The sequence below is a fragment of the Mytilus galloprovincialis genome, chromosome 4 (genome assembly GCF_965363235.1).
Source record: "Mytilus galloprovincialis chromosome 4, xbMytGall1.hap1.1, whole genome shotgun sequence".
Lineage (NCBI taxonomy): Eukaryota > Metazoa > Mollusca > Bivalvia > Mytilida > Mytilidae > Mytilus > Mytilus galloprovincialis.
This window is the reverse complement of record NC_134841.1, coordinates 58,920,971-58,946,423: the sequence shown is the minus strand read 5'-3', so window position 1 is coordinate 58,946,423 and position 25,453 is coordinate 58,920,971. Positions and strand designations below refer to the sequence as shown.

Genomic DNA, 25,453 nt, shown 5'->3' with positions numbered 1-25,453 from the left:
TGTCACGAATCGATTGATAACAAACAATCCGGGTTACAAACTAAATCCGATGCTAACACATAAACTTTAAGAGGAAAACAACGGAACATCAGACCGTTCTTTCACCTATAATGGTTTACTTTTATAAATTGCGACTTGGATGGCGAGTTTTCTCATTGACACTTATACCACATCTTCTAATATCTATAAAGCAAATCATTTGAATAAATAAAATATAATAAATTGGAAATAAATGGCAGTAAGTATGGCAAGGTAACTAAAATAGTTATCAAAGCTACCAGGATTATAATTTAGTACGCCAGACGTGCGTTTCGTCTACATAAGACTCATCAGTGACGCTCATATCAAAATATTTATAAAGCCAAACAATTTATACAAAGTTGAAGAGCATTGAGGATCCAAAATTCCAAAAAGTTGTGCCAAATACGGCTAAGGTTATCTATGCCTGGGATAAGAAAATCCTTAGTTTTTAGAAAAAATCAAAGTTTTGTAACAGGAAATTTATTAAAATGACCACATTATTGATATTCATGTCAACACCGAAGTGTTGACTACTAAAATTAACTATTAAAAAATAAGATATTCGTAAATTTCAATAGACACAGTTGTCATTTGAGATAGTTGCCAATTTTTGTAATTAAACGTCTCTTTTGCCATTATGACGAATTATTTCAACTCTGCAGTGACGCTGACTTTGGTCATGCTTTTATCACAGGAACGCATGTATTCATTAAAAATGTATCGCACCATTGGTTAATCACATCAAAATGAAAACTAGTCGCATCTAGTGGCATGGTTATCGCAACCGTAGTATAAAACTAACTTAAAAAAACACTAAAAGTAAAAGCTTATATTTCATGAGGCCCTCAAAAAATGACTATAAATAGATATGTCAATTCTTTGAACATCATGTACATGATTTCAACTGAAATGGTGATACATGATGGACACTAAATAAAGGCAATAGTAGACACTACATATCAGGAAAGTCAATGTTGATGTCACTAAGCCGTATTTAACTTAAAAATGGCACTTGAATGTTAAGATTGTGGTATATAAAAACCCGGTCTAACATGGATAGATAATTAATCACGTTTAAATAAGACATGTTGTGTTGTTGTAAACTATCTTTTTGGTAGAACCTCAGGATCTAGATCCCAAAGTAAAGCTATTTTAACAATTTATAAATTTTGCATGGAATGCAAAGAGAAGAAGCCTTAATGCAAATACACACGGCGAATTCTAAAATTAAAATACTGACATCTTACAAAGTAGTATTTTACGAACATCTGAAGTATGATGTATTACAGAATTATAGTACTATTTAATCTATAAATTCGAATGAACAAAACACAGTGATATTATCAAACCTTATATTTCATTTATGAAGTAATATAAGATGTGCATAGTTTAAATTATTAGTACATTTTCGAATTAAAAGTATACAAATAATACTATTAAATATGTACATGAAGAGAACACGATAGCTTGTTAAAATTATAACTTTTACGTGGAAAATTTACATAATGCTCTGAATAAGTCCATGATTCGGAGAATTCATTATACTTTAAATTCATTTCAACCAATTGTATTCATTCATGTAATCAATATTTACGTTAATTTGATATAACGGAGTTACTCGTGTACGGAATGTGTAAACCAACAAATTGCTTAAGGGTGAATGCAAACAGATAAAGCGATTTCTCTCTTTTTTGCGATCCATTAAAACGAATAACTGGTGTGCCATTAATCAAAATAAAACATTAGAAATTCATCAGTTCGTAAATATTTTTAATTTTCACTATTTTATAGTCTGCTTTCACCAAATAAAAATATAACGATTCGCACTTTCTGTATATTGAAACTGTTCTTTAAATCACCAAAACAAGGAAGTTTAGTTCTTGTTGTTAAACTTCTTTCGTATTGAACCACATATTTAACACTAGTCAAGAGTGTTTGTGGACATACAACTGAATACTCAAACTGCTTTAATATGGCTTAACGAGCAATACAAAATGTGAAAGAAGACGTATTAAAGTGTCCCATATGCTTGGAGCCATATACAAACCCAAGGATGTTACCTTGCGAACACACATTTTGCCTAGAATGTTTGGCTAAATACATAGCAGAAGCACGTAGAAGATTGGGAACTTTTAATTCATTTATGTGCCCAACGTGTAAAAATAAAAATGAAATTGATCCTAAAATGGACAGTGACAAAGTGGCGGAAACATTTCCCGTCAGTACTTTCTTGGAAGCTATAAACCAAGCAGTAAACCAGCATGAACTGCCTGGATTGTCCTGTGAGCCCCACGGTAAACGACCAATGGAATTCTATTGTTTTACTGATCATTTGCTTTTGTGTTCATACTGCTTACTCGGTCATAGAAATCAAAAGGGTGAGATTGTGGCTTTACATGAGTGTTTCGAAGAGAAAAAAGGCAATCTGGAGAAATTAAGACAAGAACTTGTGAATCAGATAAAAGAAATGGATGAGATTGTATCATGTTCACATATAAGGAAAATTCATAAGGAAAGTATTGACCAAATTAAAATCGATTTTAACAATCTGAAGTTGAATTTCGGATTGTTTTACCAAAATGCGTTGGATGAGATCGATAAAATGGAAAGAGTACTAGAAAATGTGCCATATATAGAAAACAATTCTGCAGATGAAGACATAGGAGCACTAAAATGTGAAGAGGAAAAAACAAAGACTGAACTGGAAAAAATTGATAAGGGTTTAAATTTTTGTGTGCATTTTGATGATATAAAGAGTCAATGCGACGACTTAATATCTAAATTTAAAACATTGAAAGAAAAAAGTGAGGAAAATTCCAAAGTTTTATTTGTTCCACAGTACTATATAAAATGTTTAGTAGGAGTGCCAAAACCATTATTGGGAAAAATCAAAAGCCAAGGCAATGACATAGCGTTACCTAAGTAAACGGATTATTTTGGAAAATAACTGAGACTATAAATGACTATGACACTGTACTTAGCAAATACGTTAAGTAATACATTATTTTTAATGACAGCATACTTGTCATGTTTTAATGATGTTATATTTTATGCCAGCAGTCGACATATACGCACAAACTGTGCTCTTTTTCTGCCGACTTGTTTCTTTATTCCAATGAGACTTGTTCAACTCCACCGCATTATGTATGGACCTCCCCCAAATCAGGAGCCTATAATTCAGTTGTTATCGTTTGTTGCTGCATATCATGTGATATCCTCTCGCTTAATAATTCACTAAGTTTAGTGGCTAAGTTTAACGCAAATATCCAATAAAACCTTAGAAATAGGATAACATGGACAAAGAAACAGATTGACAATGAGAGTCCTTTGAGTGGTAAAAGATGATTTCACTATTTCTAATTTCTATTGAAATGCAGCTACATCCAACCAGTGCCTGCATATGCAAGAGCTTGCGTTGACTATTAAAATGTGTTTGATAGAGATTTTCTGCTTACAAGGAACGCCGTAGAACCAAGAATTTCTAAATGTGAAATTGAAGTTACCCCCTCGAAAGGTTTTATGGACGCCATCCTAATTTGGTTGACCGATATGTATCTGTTCCAAAGATAACCATGAATATGTTGTTAATTGATATGGCTATAATTCCGTTCTCTTTTCATCAATTGAGAGATCATCGAATTACTGAATAAGATGTATCACCGAATTGCAAAAAGCAACATGACGCATGCCACTATAGAGGGACAGACTGCTTTAAGGGATAAAAGATAATTCATATTTTGTTTAGGTTCTTGTAACTCAATTCTAAGTTTTTGTGTAGTTTTTGTAGACTGCAATTTGTCATTTCTCCGTTTTCTTGTTCACAATTTCTAGATATAGGAAACTGTGGTATGAGTGCCAACGAGACAACTCTCCATCCAAGTCACAATTTATAAAAGTAAACCATTATAGTTCAAGGTACGGTTTTCAACACAATTTCTGTTTGTTTTAAAATTAGGACTGTTGATTCATTCCTTGGTATCTTCTGTCTCGTTTGTTTTTACTCTTTGTGTAAAAAGCCGAACTAGTCGAGTCTAATATGTTTGTTGGTTTAACCCTAAGACATTTGACAACATCTTACTTCATGCTCGTTTGATCTAATTGCTTTTTATGTCAAAAAAGGGACATATTAGACCAAAATATTTTCACTTTCTAAAAGTGAGTCTTTATTCTCATTTTTCTGAGTTACGAATTCTGGGCAGATTGTCTAAGGGCAAATGTTTGGTATGAGTTCAGAACGAATTCAACATTGATCGCAAAATGCTTATCAAGAACTTCTTTTAAAAGAGAAAACAAATATTCATATAATGTTCAGAGCTAAAGGTGTAAATATAATGCATAACCATTTAGTAAAGTAATATACTAGTACCAAATATATAAATTTCACTATAATTCAATACCAATTCTAAAAAGGGTCCAGTACCTATATTTTTGTTAGCATTTATAAAAATTTAATGTCAAACTTTATCTTTATCATACTTTTATAAGAATGTATTTGTGTTGATGATTTATCTTGGTGAACACTTTTTTTTTAGAATAAATCGGTCTATTTTTTAATCAAATTACACACGTTGCATTAACATACTTCTGACGACGAATATGTTCCAATTGTAGTTACTATAGAAACCCGTTTAATAGACTTATCACCGGGTTTTTACTTACATGTGCAACATGACGGTTGCCACATCAGGATCTGTTTATCCTTACGGAGCAACTTAGATCACTCCCAAATTTAGGTGTAGTTCGTGTTGCTCAGTCTTTAGTTTTCTATGTTGTGTTTTTGCACTGTTGTTTGTTTTTCTGTTTGTTTGTTGTCCCTTTTCTTTTTTTTTACAAACGGAATATTTTGAACCTTGGTATCTTTCGCTTCTTTTTTCACAGTAACGAAGTACTGTTCTTATGGGATTTTCTTAAACCATCAATTTTGATACACAAATAGGTTCATCATATTTGGTGTAAAGTTAATTAATCAGGAGTAATGCTGACAGATATGAACAGAAAAGTGTAACACTAAAAGAAAGACAACTCCGTTAAATATTTGAAAGATTTCTTTAAATTTGCCTGGAACCCATTCAATTCAGTTAACAGTAGAACACGTACAAATGAATGTCTGAATACCCCAGAGTAAATTTGGAAAGAAGAATTTGAGAAAAAAAATTGAATAATGAAATATGGTTAATATTTCTGATTACAGAAATAATTGATTTACGGAATATCGAAATCGAAAATGTTCAGTACATAAAATCAATTATTGATAATTGTAATTTATTGTGCAAAATAATGACACAAAAAGAATTTTTTTTTACGGAATAAACATAAAATGCCTTATTAATTAAATACTCATTCAATAACGCAAAGACTGTTTTTGTAAAATTTAAATTATGATGGTTTAATAAAATATAAAGCTTTTAATGGAACTGTTTTAAGCATGCAGATATACTTTTCTTTCGTATTTGAATAGAATAATTCAAGAGTAGACCACCCCCCCCCCCCCCCCCATGTGCGACTATCCAATTCAACTTTCGCCCTCTTTAATAACATAAACCAATCATTGTCCTTTTTATTCATACATATTCTGATAAACAACAAACATCAAATACAACTATGCTTCTATAATGCTATACCATTTCTGGTTGCATCTATTTTCAACACAATCATTAGACATGGTAGAAGTTGTTTATTTACACATTATTTTGTGCACAACGCTTTTTTTGGGTTTGTTATAATGATTATTACACAAACTAGACATCATTGAGGTGAGAGCCATCTTTGTGGGCCCAGCAGTAAATAACGTGCGGTAGGACACTGGGTTGTCAACTGACACCAAAGTTTTTGACCTTTGACCTTTGAAGTTGTACATACCTTATGATACACCCTCTGGTGATGGTCAATATACATGTCAAGTAAAAGGTATACAATCATAACGGTTCTTAAGAAATACAGCGGACACGATCTGTACCAAAGTTTTTTAACTAGACCTTTGACACAAGTTGTACAAACATTATGAACCACCATCTGGTGCTGGTTAATTTACATGTCAAGTATAAAGTATGAAATTATAACTATTATCCAGATATAGAGCGATATAATTTGTTACGGACGCAATTTTTAGGAGATTACCCGTATAATTTATGTTTCATAGTACAATGCTTTTCATTAGTTGTCGCACCAACGGCTTTCAGTAATTGTCTACATTGATAAATTTACTAGAATTTTCCTTTTTTGCTGTTTACTCAGGCAACAATATTTTAACAATGATCAAATCTCATAAACCGATTTTGAAGAAAAAAATTCAAGGTAACAAACCAAACCCCGAGGGAATCACATGAACTATAAACGGATAAAGACCGGATGAGAGACAGGGTAATCATTACCTGTTATGGATTTAATATCCACCATACGAATCCACACATGGTCAAAATGTCACACTCGGCATTAGGACATAATCAGTAAAAATACCTATAAGAAGATCTCTGAGAACACGACGCATCTCGTATCTGTCAACAAGTTCGGGATTGTGACCGTAAAACTTATGTAGTTCAAAATAATTTTAGTCATTCTTCCTCATAACTTAGTTGAATCAGAGGGAGGGCATCCCTGCTATTTAAATCCGTACAGTGTGAACATACATGAGCGAGAAGGTCAATTAAGATAAATGTAAAGGTCATATGATGTGACAGATGGTACATTACTGCTGAGAATGGAAAGTTGATAATTCGAAATTTGAAATATGTTTGTTGGATTCAATGCAGCTCTTCACAAAGATATCTATGATTCCCATTTTTGCAGAATTTTTTTTTCAGTGAGACGAAACATTTGTCTTGTTTTGAAGGGAATAGTAGTGTAAAGCACAGAAACATTAAAAGTGTTATAACAAAATTGTAGATTTTGATTGACGATTTTGCAGTAGATCTTTACGATATTTTAAGACTGCACATCTGAAGACACAGACAAAAGATCATCACAATAGTAACTGTAGAAGGAAGAGTTTTAAAAACTTTGAAAATATATTTGGTCGAATATCTTGACGGTTATATGTTGTTTTCAGTATAAAGACGGGCGAGTTTCCTTTCTTTATGTATTTAATACCAAAGAAGAGATTTGTGATTTTCTAAAATCTCATTTGAATGATGTAGGGTATAAGTGAGATTCTCAGTTTTGGTTGGTCGTTATTGACCTTTTCTGACATATTCATTTATTGGATCCGTCAATAAGCCGAAGTTCAGTAGCCCGCAGTTCTTCTTACAGTTGATAGGCTGGGGAATTCGATACAACGGGGCTTTTACTAATAGCCCTCAAAGTTGTTCGGTAAAGGAATGCAAAAAGCGAGTTATAAATTGAATGTTAAGAAAGAGCAGAATAATTATAACCAATTTAAAGTAAACGAAAAAGTTTTCTTCGGGTTCTACGGTATAGTGTTATGTGTATTGTTTATTGTCTGTTTAACTTTATCCCCTTCATTTCATCCCGTTGGCTCCTTTAAATCTATTATGCATTTATACATCAGCCGTTGTTAATATGCAGAAACATCCCAGCAGCAACACATTTGCGTTCTATAATAAAAATTGGAATAGCCTTTCCTGTACTAAAATATAACTGATAGAGAGGTACTTCTAAATAAAACTTAAGAGATTAAATAATATATATTTAGTAAAGAAGTCAGCCTCTTTGAAAATCATTATTGGAATTGGAAAAACTAGTATTGAAGTGTTTTTATTTGGTTAACATCAGTGCAATTGATATTGAAGAGAAAGAAAACATACGCAATGAAACCAAAACTTTATTTCATATTTTAAATGTTACAGACTAATTATCTATCATATGAAGAGAGTTCAAGTGGACTTTAACCATGCTTAATGACACGGAATACCTCCACTGAGATCATGATGAATCTATTCCAACATTAAAGTCTCATTAAAAACAAAACTAACAATTTAAAATATTTGTTCAAAATATCCTAATAAAGGAACCATTTATATTGTTTAGACGCCCAGTTTGTATGTTTTCTTTAATCTTTATATATAATAGTTATAAATTTCTCTTTCAATACAAAATTATATTTTAATGTAAATATCATATAATGATATTTGCTTACTACTTAAGATAGACAAGTACATGTACCGTAGGTGTATACTTGAGACAGTTCGTATACATAGATAAATTACGTAAAATACAGGTAGGCTGATGACAGCTTTAGTGCACCAGAGATTTATGATTTATAAATAACTTTTTTCATTAATTTTGCAAGCTATATGTTTCTAGGTGCTCTGCAAATAACTTAAACATATATGATACGTAAGCATAAATGTCAAAAGCTCATCAAAGATATCAGGATTTCGTCTACATAAGCCTCATCAATGTCGCTTCAATCAAAACCATTAGAAAGGAAAATCAAACACGAAGTTTTAGTTAAGGTATTGAAAATTGAAAGTTCCGATTAGTTGTACGAAAAACGACTTAATATGCAATCTTTCCTTATGGTAGAAAAACCTCATTGTTTCAGAAACTTTCAGCATGTAGCCACACAGTATTTACAGAAAATGAACATATCAAAGATATTTCCTGAAAACACAAAAGTGAAAAAAAGAAGAACATCCACATACCATATGGTACATAGCGACGATCAGATCAGAGTATGTTCTACTGACAAGCAAGGATACTCCTCATTTGTTAAATAGGAACCGCATTTCCGTTTTCAGTACGTTCCCAAACGGTCTCGGTTAACATTCCCAACTAAAAGACGAGCAATTAAAAGAATTTGTATTGCTTTGTTTCATAAAAAAGAATGGCCAACGAAGATACAAGTATCTTGTTTTAGGAAGGAATAAATCCTACTTTGTTAAGGATAACTCTGATTCAAACAAAAAAATCTCTGAAACTGACATTATCAATATGCTTGATTTCTTGATTGACAATATATTTGTTACGTTCGGAGGCTGTGTTTTTCAACAGACTATTCCAATGGGAACGAATTGTGTCCCTCTTCTTGCAGACTTGTTTCTTTATTATTATGAGGCCGACTTCATACAGGAACTTCTTATGAAGAAAGATAAGAAGTTAGCAATATCCTTTAACTCTATACAGAAGAGGGACGAAAGATACCAGAGGGACAGTCAAACTCATAAATCGAAGAATGCCCTCTAAGCCAGTAAAGAAACTTTCACCGGGCTCTCACAGGTTACACGAGTATTTCTACAAGTAAAGTCTTAAAAGTCATAAATGTAACCTACCGAATGAGACTATTTACCGGATTTGTTATCTCATTAGCAACACGACTGGTGCCACATTTGGAGCAGGATCAGCTTACCCTTCCGGAGCACTGGAGATCACCCCTAGTTTTTGGTGGGGTTCGTGTTGTTTATTCTTTAGTTTTCTATGTTGCGTCATGTGTACTAATGTTTGTCCTTTTGTCCTTTTCATTTTTAGCCATGGCGTTTATGGCAGTTTATTTTCGATTTATGAGTTTGACTGTCCCTTTGGTATCTTTCGTCCCTCTTTTAAGACTTTACTTGTAGAAATACTCGTGTCACCTGCGAGAGCCCGGTGAAAGTTTCTTTACTGGCTTAGAGGGCGTGCCTAGAAAAATTATAGCTGTTATTAAATATTCCATAAAATATCTTAAATTTATTTGTCCTATAAGTAGGTATTTTTCTCGTAGACAAGTTGGTGAAAAGAAAGGGAAACTTTATCCCATACGATTATAAAGTACCAATCATATGTATTCACGCCATCGTTTTTCAGTGTTAATTCATTGCAATTAATAATTTTGTTTGCTTCTGGTAATTTCTTTAAATCTGGGCATATCTTACATATTACCAACCAAGTAAATCATGCAAATACAGTGGGAGCGTGAAATACTTGTTAAGCCTTGGTCCTTTTTTTTTCTAAAAGGCCAAATATTTTGACGATCCCCTTCATCACAAAAAGGTTAAATTGTATAGGTAGGTAAATATACATGTGAAGGCCGCACGTTTGTCAATCGTTGCATCCTTTGTGAATGGTTGCCTTATCTGCGATCACTTCACATACATCCCCTTATACATTTCCGCCTTGAAAGGGTAGTGGTAATATAAAGATTCATTCACCCTCATATTGATGCGTTGAAATGACAATTTCTCCTTTTTCACTTGTAATGTTTGACATCAATGCCTTGGAACAATATCATTTAACAATAAGCATAACGACGGAGTTATTATATATAACATTAAAATCTATGTGTATAATCTAACAGATTAGAAACAAAATATCACTTTTCATTCTTACAATCTTTAATGGAAATAGTAGCCCAGATTGCTAGTAGAAAAAGGTTGACAAAATACGAAATAAGTAAATATGAACATAAGAAAATGAAAGCAACAGTTTAAAGCAATTGCCGCCAAAGTTTACCACTGTTAGATGGATTTGTTCCAACGGAAGGGATCGTACGGCTTGAAACATTCCTCCCGTAAAAAATAGGACCAAATGAAAACCTTCTACAAACGTCCACATAATGATAACATTGACCCATTTGGTTAGACAGCATATCATTTTTTTGTATCCTGGAATCCAGGCTCATCACTCGAAGGCAATAACTGAAGGCAATATTGACATGCATTCTCATGTCAAGAATTAAGTTACACAGTTAGAATTTTCAAACGTTATTTTAGAATAGTATTTCAACTGTAATCCATGTTCTGATAAAATAAAAATCACCTGTTTACTTAAAGACGTTTTATTGTAAGAGTTAGTCTAAAATCGTTCATCTTGTCAGTTCGTTAGGTATTTGTGTTTGAACTTAACACACGGGGAAACTCCGCATTGACGTCACTACGCTACTTCCGGCGTAGAAAAACAATGTAGAATACGTTTTTTCTAAACTTTTGAATAAAAAAAATTTCTGAAGGTAAGTTTTCATTGTTGTTCTCAATTATTGCTAAAAAATGCCAAATTTCTAATGCCCGTTTCAATCCCGACTTCCGAATGTCTAAAAACATTCTAGAACTTCACAAAATCCCACTTCCGGCCTCCATTGCTTTGTGTACATTCCATTCAGCGTCATCAATCTTGTGGCAGGCAATACAGGTCAAGCAAATCGTATTTTTAGGAATTTTAAAATGACATGCTCATTACGTCTTTCATGATTTTCCCGCGAAAAAATCCCAACCAAAATGAAAGGAAAACTGATTGAAAAAACGATGCCCATGCCATAATTTTGTACAGGAATATAGAGTAGGTTAATGAAAAATAATTTACATTTATTTTTCATAGAATTTTCTTTTTATTCATTATAAAAAGATCGATATTCTGACCATCATGACTGTAGTTAAATATTCATACAGAATTCCACTGATGTCAAAAGGGATGGCAAAAAAAGAGTTTTCCTGTTGAATAAAACCCAAAATTATTGCAAACTATTTTGAAGCAATATCCCACAAAGAAATAACGTAATTGCCGTAGACTGGAAAATCCCCTAATTGACAGTAGAGCAATTTGATTGGGTAGACCGAATTGACATCACGTGATTTTGACGCCATTGAAATTTAAATGTAAACAAACAAGGTCAGAAGGTTCAGTATGGGACAGCATCGTACATTTAGTTACTGACAAATAATTATGAGTTACCAAGCTTGACAATGCATGGTAATAAAAAATGAAAGCTAAGTGTACAGAAAAAATAAGAAAAAAATAGCCTTAGGATAACGACTTATCATTACACCTGGATATCTCCCCAAAAACTGGTTTCTTTGCTATGAGATCTCCTCCGTAACCGTAAAAGTAAGCTGTGTATCAAATATGGTAAAATCATTAAAATGGGAAAGCCGTGAAGACTGCAGGGAACAAAACAGGATATGCATGCTGTTCAAAATACAACACGATATAATCGACATAGATCAGCACCAATATCTGACGCCAAACGATAGACGGACCAGAGGTAAAAACTGATTCTACCAGAAAAAGGTCACAATAGACGACCAATCCTTCTTTCCAAGGGCTATCAGGGACTGGAACCAACTGCCAACATCAGCGACAGCAGCAGACATAGTCGAAGTATCCAGAGCTGCCCTGAAGGCATGCTCTGCTAAGGCCTAGACAGTAACATCCTGCACATAGTTTTATTTGTGTATATATAGAGAACGTTTTAAATGTAAATAGCCACAAGAAAACTTTCTGTGTTGGGGTTGCCGACTCTGCGAAAAGTTTTCGCGGGACCTAATACATTCAGTTATTTTATGCAGTTCCTCACTTGGAAGAAGAAAGAAAAAGAAGCGGCACATTTATTTTACCAAATTGCTTGCTAAATCCTCGGAATTTTTGTCCAATTTTGACGGAATCGATACGAAGACTCCATTTGAGAGTTATTTCCCTTAATGCATTAAATATGTGCTATACATTTGTAACTGGTAAACCATATGTAATAGATACCTAGGGTCTGTTGATTTGACCAGACTTAACTAATCGATCAGATCGGTAATCGAACACTAATCGATCATATTTGATCAGTACTCGATGGATGACTTGAAGTCATCGATCAGTAATCGATCAAACTCTCAGGAGTTTGATCGATTAGTGATTGATTAGATTACTGATCGATTTAAGACCGATTACTGATGGATTAGTGATTGATTAATGACAGATTAGTGATTTTATTATTATTGACAAAACAATGCTATTCCAGAAATAAGCCTTATGAAAGACATCATTTGTGAAATAAAAATTCCATGAAAATCTTGTCACCATTGCCAAAATTTTCTGGAATTCTAGAATTTAAAATCATTTCACTGCTAAGAAGATACTGGAAATTTTTTTTTAATGATGTTGTCAATATGTCTGGAAATTTGAATGTAAAGATTAGAACCAATACCCATGCCAGACATCAGTGTTTATTTTTAAGTCTTGAATTTATGTTTCTGTCTTATTATGCCAAAAAATCCAGGATTTACTCAGCAATACATTTTTACACAATATGCAGTCGTAACCAAGAGAAGCGTATCTAAAAGCTTAGCCCTAACATATTCCTGATTAAAAACTACATTTTTGTAGGTTTAACCATGTATATTGGTACAATAACAGTGACGTCTTGAAAGGCTATTGTATTTTTTTCTTTTACAAACTTTCATTGACGGAAGGCGTCAAAGCAAAATTTAAAAAAGCCATCCAAGATGTCATAATTATTGATATAAAAACTCTAATTTTTATATGTGTCTCTGGTGCATGTAACAAATTTGGTTGTAGAGGGGTCTAAATACATCACAAACTACATTTTCCAAAAGACCAAAAGAGTGAAAAAATAGATTTTAACAACATTTGACTTGAATATAGTAGTATATATATACTTCCATGGTTTGATAAATATTTGATGCCTTTTAAGTTAATGACCTTTGTTAACACATCAAAATTAATTTTTACATATAATATTAGCTTCAGACACTTGTGATTTTATTAAGATGAAAATTTCAACCAAGCTAATATATATTAAAATCTGTATTTTTCATATATACGGATTAATCAACACAAATAAATTGTGCAATTTGATATATCCTTAACTTTATGATGAAATTTAGGGTTTGTCCTATAACATTATTAACTAATGCCAGAATTTAGGTCACTACTAAATAGCCAGAACATTTACCAATTAACAGAAAATTGATACATCATTTATTCAAACACACTTGTTTGTCTTCACAGCAGGATATTGTCTAATTTCCACAATATTGTAGAAGACTGACCAGAAATTACCAGCTGTGGACTATGACTCTACTAAGGATTGCAAAATACTGATAAAAATAAATAGATTGTTATCAGAGTCAGTGGAAAACTTTCTATTGACTTTTGAATTTACATACAGAAGATCCCCCCTTTTTTCTAAAATTTTAAAATAGTCCTAATGCAAGGCAATAGTGGTTAGTGTTTTATTTTCACACGAAAGCATACACATCTAAAGATAAGTAGAATGAATATGAATAAGAAATTAAAGATGTTTTCAAATAGAATTGAGTATGTGCCCGTCACAAGTCAGGAGCCTGTAATTCAGTGATTGTCTTTTTTTATTATGTGTTACATATTTGTTTTTAAATAAATAAGGCCGTTATATCCACCTATGATTTGTAGTTGCATAGTGCAACTACAAATCATTGTTCTGGCCTTTCATTGATACTGTGTAGCAATGTTTATAGTTTTTCTGTAAATATGGTGATTAAAGGGAAACTTTCAGCAGAGACTTAATTTATTGTTTTTTTCATAATTTTGTAAAATTTGTTAATTTGAATTTAGATTTTTTTTTTTTTTTTTGCAGAGTTCACGAAATCTTTTTTCCCCAGGTGGTCCTTGGAGAAAATCTGCTGGTCCTCATTATTAATTCTATTGAAAAATACTAAAATTGTGTCAGTCCTATGCAAAATTTTGGTGGTAAAATTCAGAGGACCACCACTTTTCACGAACTCTGTTTTTGATTTTCTAACTATTTCATCCTATTTCAATAAATGTTGAATTAAGTGTTTCCTGGTAGAATTTTGTCTTATAAGAATTTCAGTTTACATGTGAGGTTTACATGATGATGGTCATTAATTAGTTCTGCACAGTGAAATATTTTGAAGGAATTGTGACCTTCATACAAACTATTTTATAGGTCATATCATTAATTCACCAATGTTCTATTTCTTTTGAATCCTATGGATAGGTTTTAATGGGATATGATACACAATGTAGCACTTATTGAAGAATCTGTTTTAATAAGATGCCAGAATTTCCTGAATACTTTTTGAAGTTCTTCTGCTTGAGGATGATAATATGTAAATGATACATAACATCTATTTTAAACTTTTTCCTTTTTCTTAATTTTATCTTTTCTTATAAAATTTGTTTTACCAATTTCAGTTAATAAAATGGTTCTTCAATAAAGAGTTTTCTTTCTGGTTTGTGTTTCTATGTAAATGAATACCTTTGCCTTTAATATAGGATTTAAAGTTCCAAATGGGTTGGTTTTGGGTTTTTATGAAGATGTTAAAATTTTTCTGTATTTTTTTTTATAGCATTTCATATCTTACCAGTATTTTCATGTGTTCGTCTTTGAGGATTTCGAGGTCTAGAAATTTTATGGAATGATTATTGCATTCCTTAGTAAACTTTAGCAGGTAGTGTTGTTGAATGAATTGAGTGGTAGGGATGAGCTGGTCACCATGGTCACTATTTCAAGCTCTATTACATATTTCATGATAAAATCGTGAAATTTAGATGGAGGTGAAGTTTTCAACTTGCCTGTTTATATCACAAGTGTCTGAAACTAATTAGATGTCAGAACCTTTTGATGTTTGTTAATGTTTCCAATAGTGTGGTCAAATCAATTATCTCTAAATCAATTTTCCCATACAATCTTACCAGCTATTTATTTGCTGTTTGTGCTTTTGATCCTATTATTTTGACATTTTCACCTAATTAACATTAACAATATATAATAATGAAACATTACATTACTACAAATGTATCCTGAAAAAAAATTCTGATGTCTTTAGAAAAAATAGCAATGTATCTTTCATCAGTTATATACATGTATACTTTAGGTTATTCTTATTTTCATAAAAAAAACATTTTATGACAGATATACATTTTTGATAAGTAAAAATATGATACGGGAAGGGTTGGGTAAGTGCTGGATCCAAATTCACATGGAAATAATGTTGTAGGTCATATCTAATTATATAAACAGTAGTCCAAATAATTATGACATCTTGGAAGGCTATTTTAAATTTTGCTTTGACCCCTTCCGTCAATGAAAGGCGTAAAAGAAAAAAATACAATAGCCTTTCAAGACGTCATATCATAGTTTTTAGGACTAATATACATGGGTAAACCTACAAAAATGTAGTTTTTAGTCAGGAATTTGTTAGGGCTAAGCTTTTAAATACGCTTCTCTTGGTTACGACTGCATATTGTATAAACATGTATTACTGAGTAAATCCAGGAATTCCAGAAAATTTTGGTGAAAATATTTTCATGGAACTTTTATTTCACAAATGATGTCTTTCATAAGGCTTATTTCTGAAATAGCATTGTTTTGTCAATAATAATAAAATCACTAATCTGTCATTAATCAATCACTGATCCATCAGTAATCGGTCTTAAATCGATCAGTAATCTAATCAATCACTAATCGATCAAACTCCTGAGAGAGTTTGATCGATTACTGATCGATGACTTCAAGTCATCAATCGAGTACTGATCAAATATGATCGATTAGTGTTCGATTACCGATCTGATCGATTAGTTAAGTCTGGATTTGAGGACCTTGGTCCAAAGAAAACTAGGTCAAGATAAATGGTCAAGGTCAAATCCAAATTTTGACTTTTCCTTATTCCTTGATCTCTCCTGTCACTGTTAAGGCAGCAACCGTTTGATTTTCTGGGGGGGGGGGGGGGGGTATGGTTTTTTTTGGAAAAAAGTTTGTTTCCAGTTTTTGGAGAAAAAAATAATTTGTTTTTGATTCTGAGATCATCCTCAGCTGCCACTATATGTAATGCTAAAATTGAAAGAAAAAAATTGTTTTCGACTTGTCGCGAAAAAAAAAATTGTTTTTAAAAAAACCATATATATATACATGTATTAACAAATTGCACTAATGCCCGTTAATGTCTATTCTAGAGCATAACAATAGAAATCATTGGAACCTTGAACCAGTCAATAATTTATTGTTTGACTGAAAATGACAACACTCTATCATCGTCTACATGTAACATTCAACCGTTTGTTGACATGGCATATCGACATTATCTGGTACAGTTCAATATCGAGAAGAAACATTGAATTCCCTAATACCGGACGTGACAGGGACAATAAACTCTATTTATGACAAATGTTTAAACCAAATACCTGTGTAAACTCATTTTCTACTGCATTAATTTGACAATATTTAAAATCAATACTGTCTAATCCATTTCAATCTTTATTTACTGGCATTGTGTACTAGATAGATAATTCCATTCACAATGGGATCAAACTGACACAAAAGGATTCCAGAGTTTTTAACAAGTAGCTTGAAGGATAAAATTTATATAATACTTTCAAAAACATATATTGCTTTTTGAAAAGGATATCAAAGCTTGTGAAAATATTTTGTTTATGAAATGTAAGTTTTTCACTATCGGATTAATATAAAGGATAGGTTGAAATAGAATTCCAAAAGTGTTCAGTGTACATATTGTTTGTATATACATTTGTATTGCGTGCAATTACGTTATGATTCGCGTCGATATAATATCCCCTCAGCTGAATAAATGTGATATGCTTAATTTACATACTTAACAATATCAAAAGTATTTTCCTATTTCGATTTTTAAATATATAGTTTGAATCGAATGTAATTTAAATTCTGAAGGTTTCCTAAATAACGTATATACACGTATTGGAAGTTTAAGTTCAACTTCAATTAGTGAGTTTAACATTCACACGCAAAGAATTCAAAATGCCGCCTTTAGGAGAAAAAATGTGGATCACGAACTATATGGATAGTTACAACAAAGACAGGAAATATTCAAGGAAATTTAGTGGAACTTCAAGGTACAACACGCCAAAGAGAAAACCTATATCAGAACGCTTGGTAAGAAAATGCAATTCATTCATATATTTTTACATAATACTTTAATCCTATTTATTTAAATGCAGTTTCAACTAATAGACCATTGTTATTCGAAGCTGTTACTATATACAACTTATATTTAAATTGTAATTAAAAGTAAACACTTGAAATACTTAGGACATTCAACATTATGCCATGCCATAAAAAGTATATAGTAGTATACATGATGGTTAGCAACACGTACCGAACAGCAATATTTCTTCAAATCAGTAGTTTTATAATAATTGGTACTCATTGAAATATTCTGATTATTTCGCTAACGTGCTTGAATCATACTGTTTGTAAGTCAGCTTAGTTAACAATCACACGAAAAATAAAGGTTAACAACACTTTACAAAAACTTTCCCTCTTTAATTCATTAGTTTAGTAATAAGAAGATTCTTCTTTAATATTTAACATAGCTGAAGATTGTGCGAAATTTTGCAGGTTATAGTTTTAAACCACGTTTTTGATTTAATTCAAAATGCATAAATATACAATAGGACTTACTATGTGCATTAAAAAGCTATACCTTTTCTTTTAAAACGCCTTAGAGTTGATACCTATGAAACTGAATGATTATGGGACATGTTGGAGCTCAACACGATACTGACATAATTACAACATCGGCGGATTCGGGGGTTTGAAGTACCCTTTTTATAACAATCAATGCTTTTGAATAGGGACATCTGGTTGGAACCCCCTTTTCATATGTAGCTGCACTAACACTAGCAGTGGGACTCTAAATGACCATCTTGATATTAAACGGTTCTGGTTGTCATGTCAATGCTCTTTTGGTTTTTAAGCTTTCAACGTTTTATATCTTTTTTTTGTTACCAAACTTGTGGTCCCGAGTGAGGATCGATTTACTTGAATCCAGCGTTTATATTGAGGACATTTTAGTTAGTTTCATCATGTTTTGTTTGACCGTTTTGCATACATTTTTCATTATTGACAACGGTTATGCTCAACTTGTTTCTTCATTTAATACATCACAAAAGGCCTATAACTATCGTCTGATGTTTACATGAAATGAACACCCTCACGTGCGGGTGGCACGGGAACTTCTAACCCTTCCGAAGAATCCGAGATCAATTCCTGACATTTTTTATTTTTTCTAAAATAATTATTGACCTGTTATTTGTATATTTTACTCTTCTTTTTTCTTAATGTTGTTTGTCTATCTCTCTTCTGCTCCTTGTTTGTGATTGTCCCCCTGGGTGCTCATTATTTCCATGTCAGTACGCAGAACAACTTATAATTGGTACCTTTCTTTCTGTTTCCCTTGTAGATTATCACCTTTTTTTATGAGACGAACATTAAAGTATTCAGTAGCTGTGTCGGTAATTGGTTTGTGTGTTACGAAAATCAAATTTAAATGGCCTTTAATCAATGGGAATATTGACATATAATGTAATGTTAAATTCATCCATCCGTTAAACCATTTATAATAATCTATATCGCTTGTGGAATGGTTTGAAAGATAAAGACTTTATGGCAAAATAATAATATGATAAAATACACATTAAAGCTAAATTTGTTGAGGTAAAAGAAAGTTTTACCTAAGTAGATGGGTTATTTAGATCATTTTAAATAATTAAAATGTGTACCTATTATATATAAAATTTCTTCTGTACAGTGAGAATTTAAAATTTGTTAGTAAACATGTACTTGAAAAAATATAAAAATATAACAATTTAGTTTTGAATCAGTGACCAGTATTTATGATTGTATTGGTATGAACGAAAAGATACATTCATAATTTGATAGACTTTTCTTGAAAAACTTTCAACCCCAAAAAGTGAAAGTCATAGAAATACTTTAGCTTTATGACCTGAAGGGGCATACTAAGTATAGCTAAATGAATCGAAGTTCAACTTTCCCGGAGGAACCTTGGTTACTAAACTTGTCGAAGGAGAATTTTTGAAATAATGTTGTAAATTATTTGCCATCATCTTCTTTTTATCATATTTTGTATTTAGGGTTTGATGTTTTTGCATGCATGTTCTCTTCAAAACTGTTGGTCTTTTGCATACCTGATGATAGATATTTCAGGAACACGGGTAATTTATCACGATCACAACTTTATCATAATCCTAAAATATAAGTTTAAGAAAGTTCCTAATAACAAACAAGTAATATGATCACCACATATAAGGTAACATGTGTTATAATTTTAGACCATGTCATTTAGAAAGCCACATGTACGGGAGTCTATCAACTTTTGGATAACTAATCGATTGTTGCGCACTTTACATCAAATTTCAAATATCACGGAAATTCAATCATATCAATGTATCATTGAAGTAGGTTCTGCAATATGGTCGGAAATTACCACTGTTATTCGCAAATGTTGGGCAGAACTATTGTCTTGCAATGGCAACCCTCTTAAAAAAAGAAATCAAGAGACTTCTGACGTGCATAGAACGTGAGTTATTGGAGATACCGTCTACATTTCGTCCAGACGTGGCTGTGTATTTATACATCCCGCATTTCCAAAAGGTTGCTCTTCAACACGGGTTGCATGCACTCCGTGAAACTAAGTTAAAAAGGAAAAAATTAGTAAAGTTGTAGACAACTTTGCTTTCATATGCAATGCTTTATTAGTATGTGGTTGTGATAAAAGTTATAGGCTTCTTTAGCGTCATAAAAAAAGTCACGAAATTCTTACTAATTTTATCTCATCATATCAAAACATTACATCGCCCTGAACAAATAATTGTTCTTACGCTGATGCGTGAAATGTATGTTTTCCAATATAAGAATACATGTAGATATGCGATTAAATCGAAAATTATGTTTGTTTATCAGTAAAAATCAAATAAAACGACACATATTAAATGTTCTTTCAAAATTAAAATTTAATAGTTGAAAATTAATTAAATTTTCAATTACGAGTAATTTTCCTGTTTGAATTTCAGCTTTAAAATCGTTTAATTCAATTAATTTTACAAAAAAGCTATAGAATTAAGCCCCATGCGACTATTCATACCCTTAAGAATAAATATTTGTTCGTTTTACCTTAGGAATAAACAAACATGTGCCGACATTTATGAGAAGTTGTTTAAGCATGTAATATGTATTTCTCTTTTCAAACACAATTATCTCATCGTTAAGCTCCTGTATTTTGTGTTTACATTCGAGACTCTTTCAATATGCTAAGTTACATTTATGTTAGTTAATACATAGGTGTCACCATTCATGCCGTCGTAAAACTTCAGAAATCATTTAGGCTAAGGAATGCATCAGTCTAGTGCATTTTCTGATTTTTTTTGCCTTGCTTTGACACAACCTTCGATCCTCGTTGTTTTTATCACCTCTTGCAACGTTTGTATTCGGATTTTGATGAACAAATATTTGTTCCTTGTGATACTACTAAAAGACAGTGTTTGTCGAAACGCTTTAGGACTTAACATTTCCTGTTTAATAAAACCCTCCTTTCAGCAATATTCCGGTGGTATTCAAGTGATCTGTTCCTATGCAAAACATATTTTTCTACCAAATATTTTCATTATTTGCCTATTTTTCTGGTTGTAGTATCATTTTTGGTCTTCCCTCTGATAAAATAACACTGCAAATCTTATCTTCCGGTATAATAAATTTGGTAGTATCTCTGATGACTTTCAATTTTAAGTCAATTAAGTTAAATGGATCTCGTCTTGATGACGTTAGAAATGTAATATTTGCAACTGGATATTACAACAAAAAAGAAACAATCAATAAAACCTTCATTTTTCTCTTTTAGTTGATTCACCCGAGGAGCAGCAACAAACTTTAAAAACACAAACAGTCGAAGTCTAACTAAATAATATCGATATAACAAGCGAAACACACAATTATTATAACTTAACAACGCAGATTTCAACCTGCTGTTTGGTATTGTTTAAAGCATTGTTTACATTTGGTTTCTTTATAATTCAATAATAGGAACATTTTTTAAAGATGTTACCTATTTTTGTTTTGAACTGATCAGAATGATCTTCAAACCCACTGGTTTTACAACTTCAATTATGGAGTTTAATATTGAATATCTAAGTTTCCTACCATTTACAATTTCTTCCATCTTTATATTGAAACGTTCAGTATAGACCATTCCCCATTGTTTAAGAAACAATATGCGAAACCTTTCCTCTTGAGTATTTGGTTCATTGTGTTTTTGTGAATCTCTACGCAGATTCATTTTGCTTCACGCATCGTTGTAAATATAATGAAATTTGAAAATATAATGAAAATATAATGAAATTTGATGCGACTGTCATACAAGTGAGAGGATTAGCGTTATAAAATAAGGTTTATTCCATCCTTTTCTACATTTGAAAATGCCTGTACCAAGTCAGGAATATGACAGTTGTTGTCCATTCGTTTAATGTGTTTTATCATTTGATATTGCCATTTGATTAGGGGCTCCGTTTTGAATTTTCCTCGGATTTCAGTATTTTTGTGATTTTACTTTTTTTTGCAATATTGGATTCATTTGCAAGTCAAAATGGACATTTATATTTTTTTTCTTTTCTTGATTTCCAACCTATGAGAATTTAAATGTCGTTGAGCGTAATACAATGTAATTATTGAAAGAGTAAAAAACATTCTTCTTCTTTCAGGAATTTTTAGCACGACCGAAAACACCAGCCCGTCCAAAAACAGCTTCAGTAGTACAAGAACAAAAGACTTCTTACAACGAAAAAACTCAACCAGTTGTATCATTTGATGAATTTAACAAACAATTTACCCAGCTAAGATTTGATAGTAATGGATACGTTGTTCATCCATATAGTTGTCCACCAGAAGTTAACATTGGAGTACAAGGAACGCATGTGCAATTATCAGAGAGTAAGTTTCGTAAATAAACAAAAGCAATTTTTCTAAAAAAATACACAAATCTTCAAAATTTATTAAAACTTTGCAACCACCAAAGTGTGATTTACATAAATAAGCAAATGTTGGACCATGATATATTTATTAAAACTTTGCAACCACCAAAGTGTGATTTACATTAATAAGCAAATGTTGGACCATGATATATTTACATCTTAAAAAGTTCAACTCAACACATGTGCAGCTATCAGATTGTGAGTTACATGATAAGCAATTGTTCTAAAAATACAAAAATCTTCAAAATTTACTCAACATATATGTACAAAATTTGAAGAGAAATCTACAAAATTGACATCAACGCATTTCAATCAGAAAAAAATAGAAATGGCCAAAGGACAAGATCTGAGCCCAGAAACTTACTTTACTTCACATAAAGCTTAGGCGTTGACCATGTTGAAATATTGTGCGTGTGTCTCATATAAACAGTAAATACGTTACTTTTGAATGTCTTTTAAGAAATGAAAGGCATTTTTAATTTATTGACAGAATACATAATACAAAATACATAGTTAAGAATTCATTTGATCGAACACTAAAATTTCACCGAGAAACCATAACTGCAATAAAATTTATTATTTGAAGCATTCAAATAAATAGATGGTATATTGAACACCTTTGTTCTGCGTTGCATGTAATGTCAACTACAATGAAATGTTTAATAACCGCGATAAAATTCCTCTCCAGTTAATTTGTTTTGTAAAATTAATGTCAATATTTTAATTAAAACAGATGATATTAAAATTTAAATAACACCTGCCATACTCTTGTAAACAACTTTTTTGTTATAAAAGAAATAAAGATATTGAACAAAGTTATTTGTAAAACAATATGGGGTTTCCTTTGCCGTTGGTTGTCATTACATTACTATAACTCTATCAAACACAATATCTTGTAATATCTTGCGGAAATAGGTAAACAGAAAGTTGCTTTGACCAAACTGTGCAAATAAAACGATAAGGTTTAGAAAAATACAGTATAGCTACATAAACATTTGTATCTTCACGTAACAGTTCATAATCATATCAATAAAACAGAAACATATTACTTTTATTATTTTTTACGGCAAAGTTAAGCTGACTCTTGACAAAGAAAACACAATATTTTATTCATGTGAGATAAATATTCCATAACAGTTATCTATCTATAAATGAAGAAGTGAAAACATAGAAAAACAAAGCATAACAGTCTTATTGAATTCCCTACCAATACAAGCTATCTGTAATACTACATATAAAATTTTAGGAGAAAATAAAAACCATTATATGCAACCGATCCTAGATGCTGCTGATAGTCTCCCAAAAACTGACTTAAATTTCGAAAAGAAAGAAGAAGAAGAAGAGAAAAAGACTGACGAAGAGGAAGAAAACACCGACAATGTGGATAAACCAGGTAAGACATACAAATCCGAGTGCAACAACAAGCATATTTCGTCCTCCTCATGTTGTTTAGAATCGTTTATCTGGAGAATCGCTAACCAAAGAGATTTATATCTTTGATTTAACAGTTACTGTAATTATAATATTATTACAGTAAGTAAAAGATAGAGGACGCACACATCTATATACCAGTTGCAAATAATTCTTATTTTGTACCTCAAGGATTTGTATAGTAAGTTGTCCTTGTAAACCCATATCATTTTTTGTATTTAAAAGAAAGATAACTCTAATTGGTTGTGTAACTCCAGCAGTCAGTAATATGAACTAAAACAGTATAGTATGTTTAAAAGCATATTCAACAAGCAAGTTTATTAAAAAAAGAAAAAAAAAAAAAAAAAAAAAAAAAAAAAAAAAAAAATACGACAAGATATAATCTTCGCTTCCAGCTAGCAATACAAATAAAAACAGCTGAATTTTAAAAGACTATTTTTTTTAAAAAAGTTGAATATTATTGTTTTTTATTAAGTAGTCTACCAATTGCGTTCTTCCCAATCCGTTCTTGGCCCGTTAGAAATTTAGCTATCGGCATTTGTACATCTGTTTCAAAGTTCAAAATACATATTACTTAATTTCCATTTGACACAAAAAAGTGAATCTTCTTCGGCAAAGTTGGCTTTACGGATCCAACTAAGTTATGAGTACCCTTAAGTAAGCTCTTTTGAATTAAATATTTCGACCCATTGATTAATATATCTTTAGACTTCCAAACTTTTAACATTTTTAAGTTTTGGGTCCTAAATGCTTCTCAACTTCGTACTTTATTCGGTCTTTTTTTTTCCATCATCACTAATGATTTTTTGCAGACGAGTTTATTTATTGTTTAGAAATTATTGGAGATGAGTTTGAGAACCAATATTTCAAAAACATTTTAAGTCAATGTATTGGAACAAGAAAGTACAAACATTATTGCTATAATATTATGTAATAGAAGGTCACAACAACGGTCTCTTAGACTTTCGTGTAAATCATTTCACTCGCTAAGAAGAAGTGGACAGCCAAGTAGACCGATGAACACTCAGATAAGAATATACCTCGATGAACAATAGAGTGTTATAAATAATGTAAAACATTTAAATAGTTGTAATACTTCTCGAGGTGCCAAGTAAAGTACATTTTTATCACTTCATCACTACTGTAGACGTCCTTGGTAATATATAGGTTAACTATTACCCCCAATACAAGGTTGACCAAGGATGAACTCTTACATAAAACATATTAGTATACATTTATCAGTAGTTGCAATAAATTAAAATATCTGTAAGGTTTGAAGTTAAAGACAATAACAAACAAATTAGCAACATATGCGATAAAACTGGTTTAAATGAAGAATTGAAAAGATTGAATGAGGCAGTTTGTATAGTGATATATTCGGATGAACAAACACATTTATGTCTTGTCCTTATTAGAAGATACAGGGACTCAAAAGTAGTCCATTTAAAGTTTTGAAAGACAAATTGTACCGCAAAAGGCAATCGATCATTACATGTAGTTGAGGCTTTCATCCAAATTTGTAATTAAGTTTGAGATTTGATTGATT

At 31.6% G+C, this 25,453-nt stretch overlaps 3 protein-coding genes across 4 annotated transcripts in view; 2 read left to right on the top strand and 1 right to left on the bottom strand.

The window, feature by feature from the left end:
* LOC143072551 (uncharacterized) overlaps positions 1 to 25,453 on the bottom strand; it is a 105,484-nt gene that overhangs the window by 54,545 nt on the left and 25,486 nt on the right. The window lies entirely within an intron of this gene.
* LOC143070676 (tripartite motif containing 13-like) lies at positions 1,994 to 3,319 on the top strand. Its single transcript, XM_076244876.1, is given in 1 exon segment — positions 1,994 to 3,319. A coding segment is annotated over 1 exon segment (954 nt). The 3' UTR covers positions 2,948 to 3,319.
* The window catches only part of LOC143072550 (uncharacterized), a 43,645-nt gene continuing 35,125 nt past the window's right edge, over positions 16,934 to 25,453 (top strand). The window contains exons 1-3 of the mRNA XM_076247536.1: positions 16,934 to 17,587; positions 22,207 to 22,435; positions 23,723 to 23,869. Coding sequence (XP_076103651.1) covers positions 17,453 to 17,587; positions 22,207 to 22,435; positions 23,723 to 23,869 — 511 coding nt within the window. The 5' untranslated portion in view covers positions 16,934 to 17,452. The remainder of the gene's footprint in view (positions 17,588 to 22,206; positions 22,436 to 23,722; positions 23,870 to 25,453) is intronic.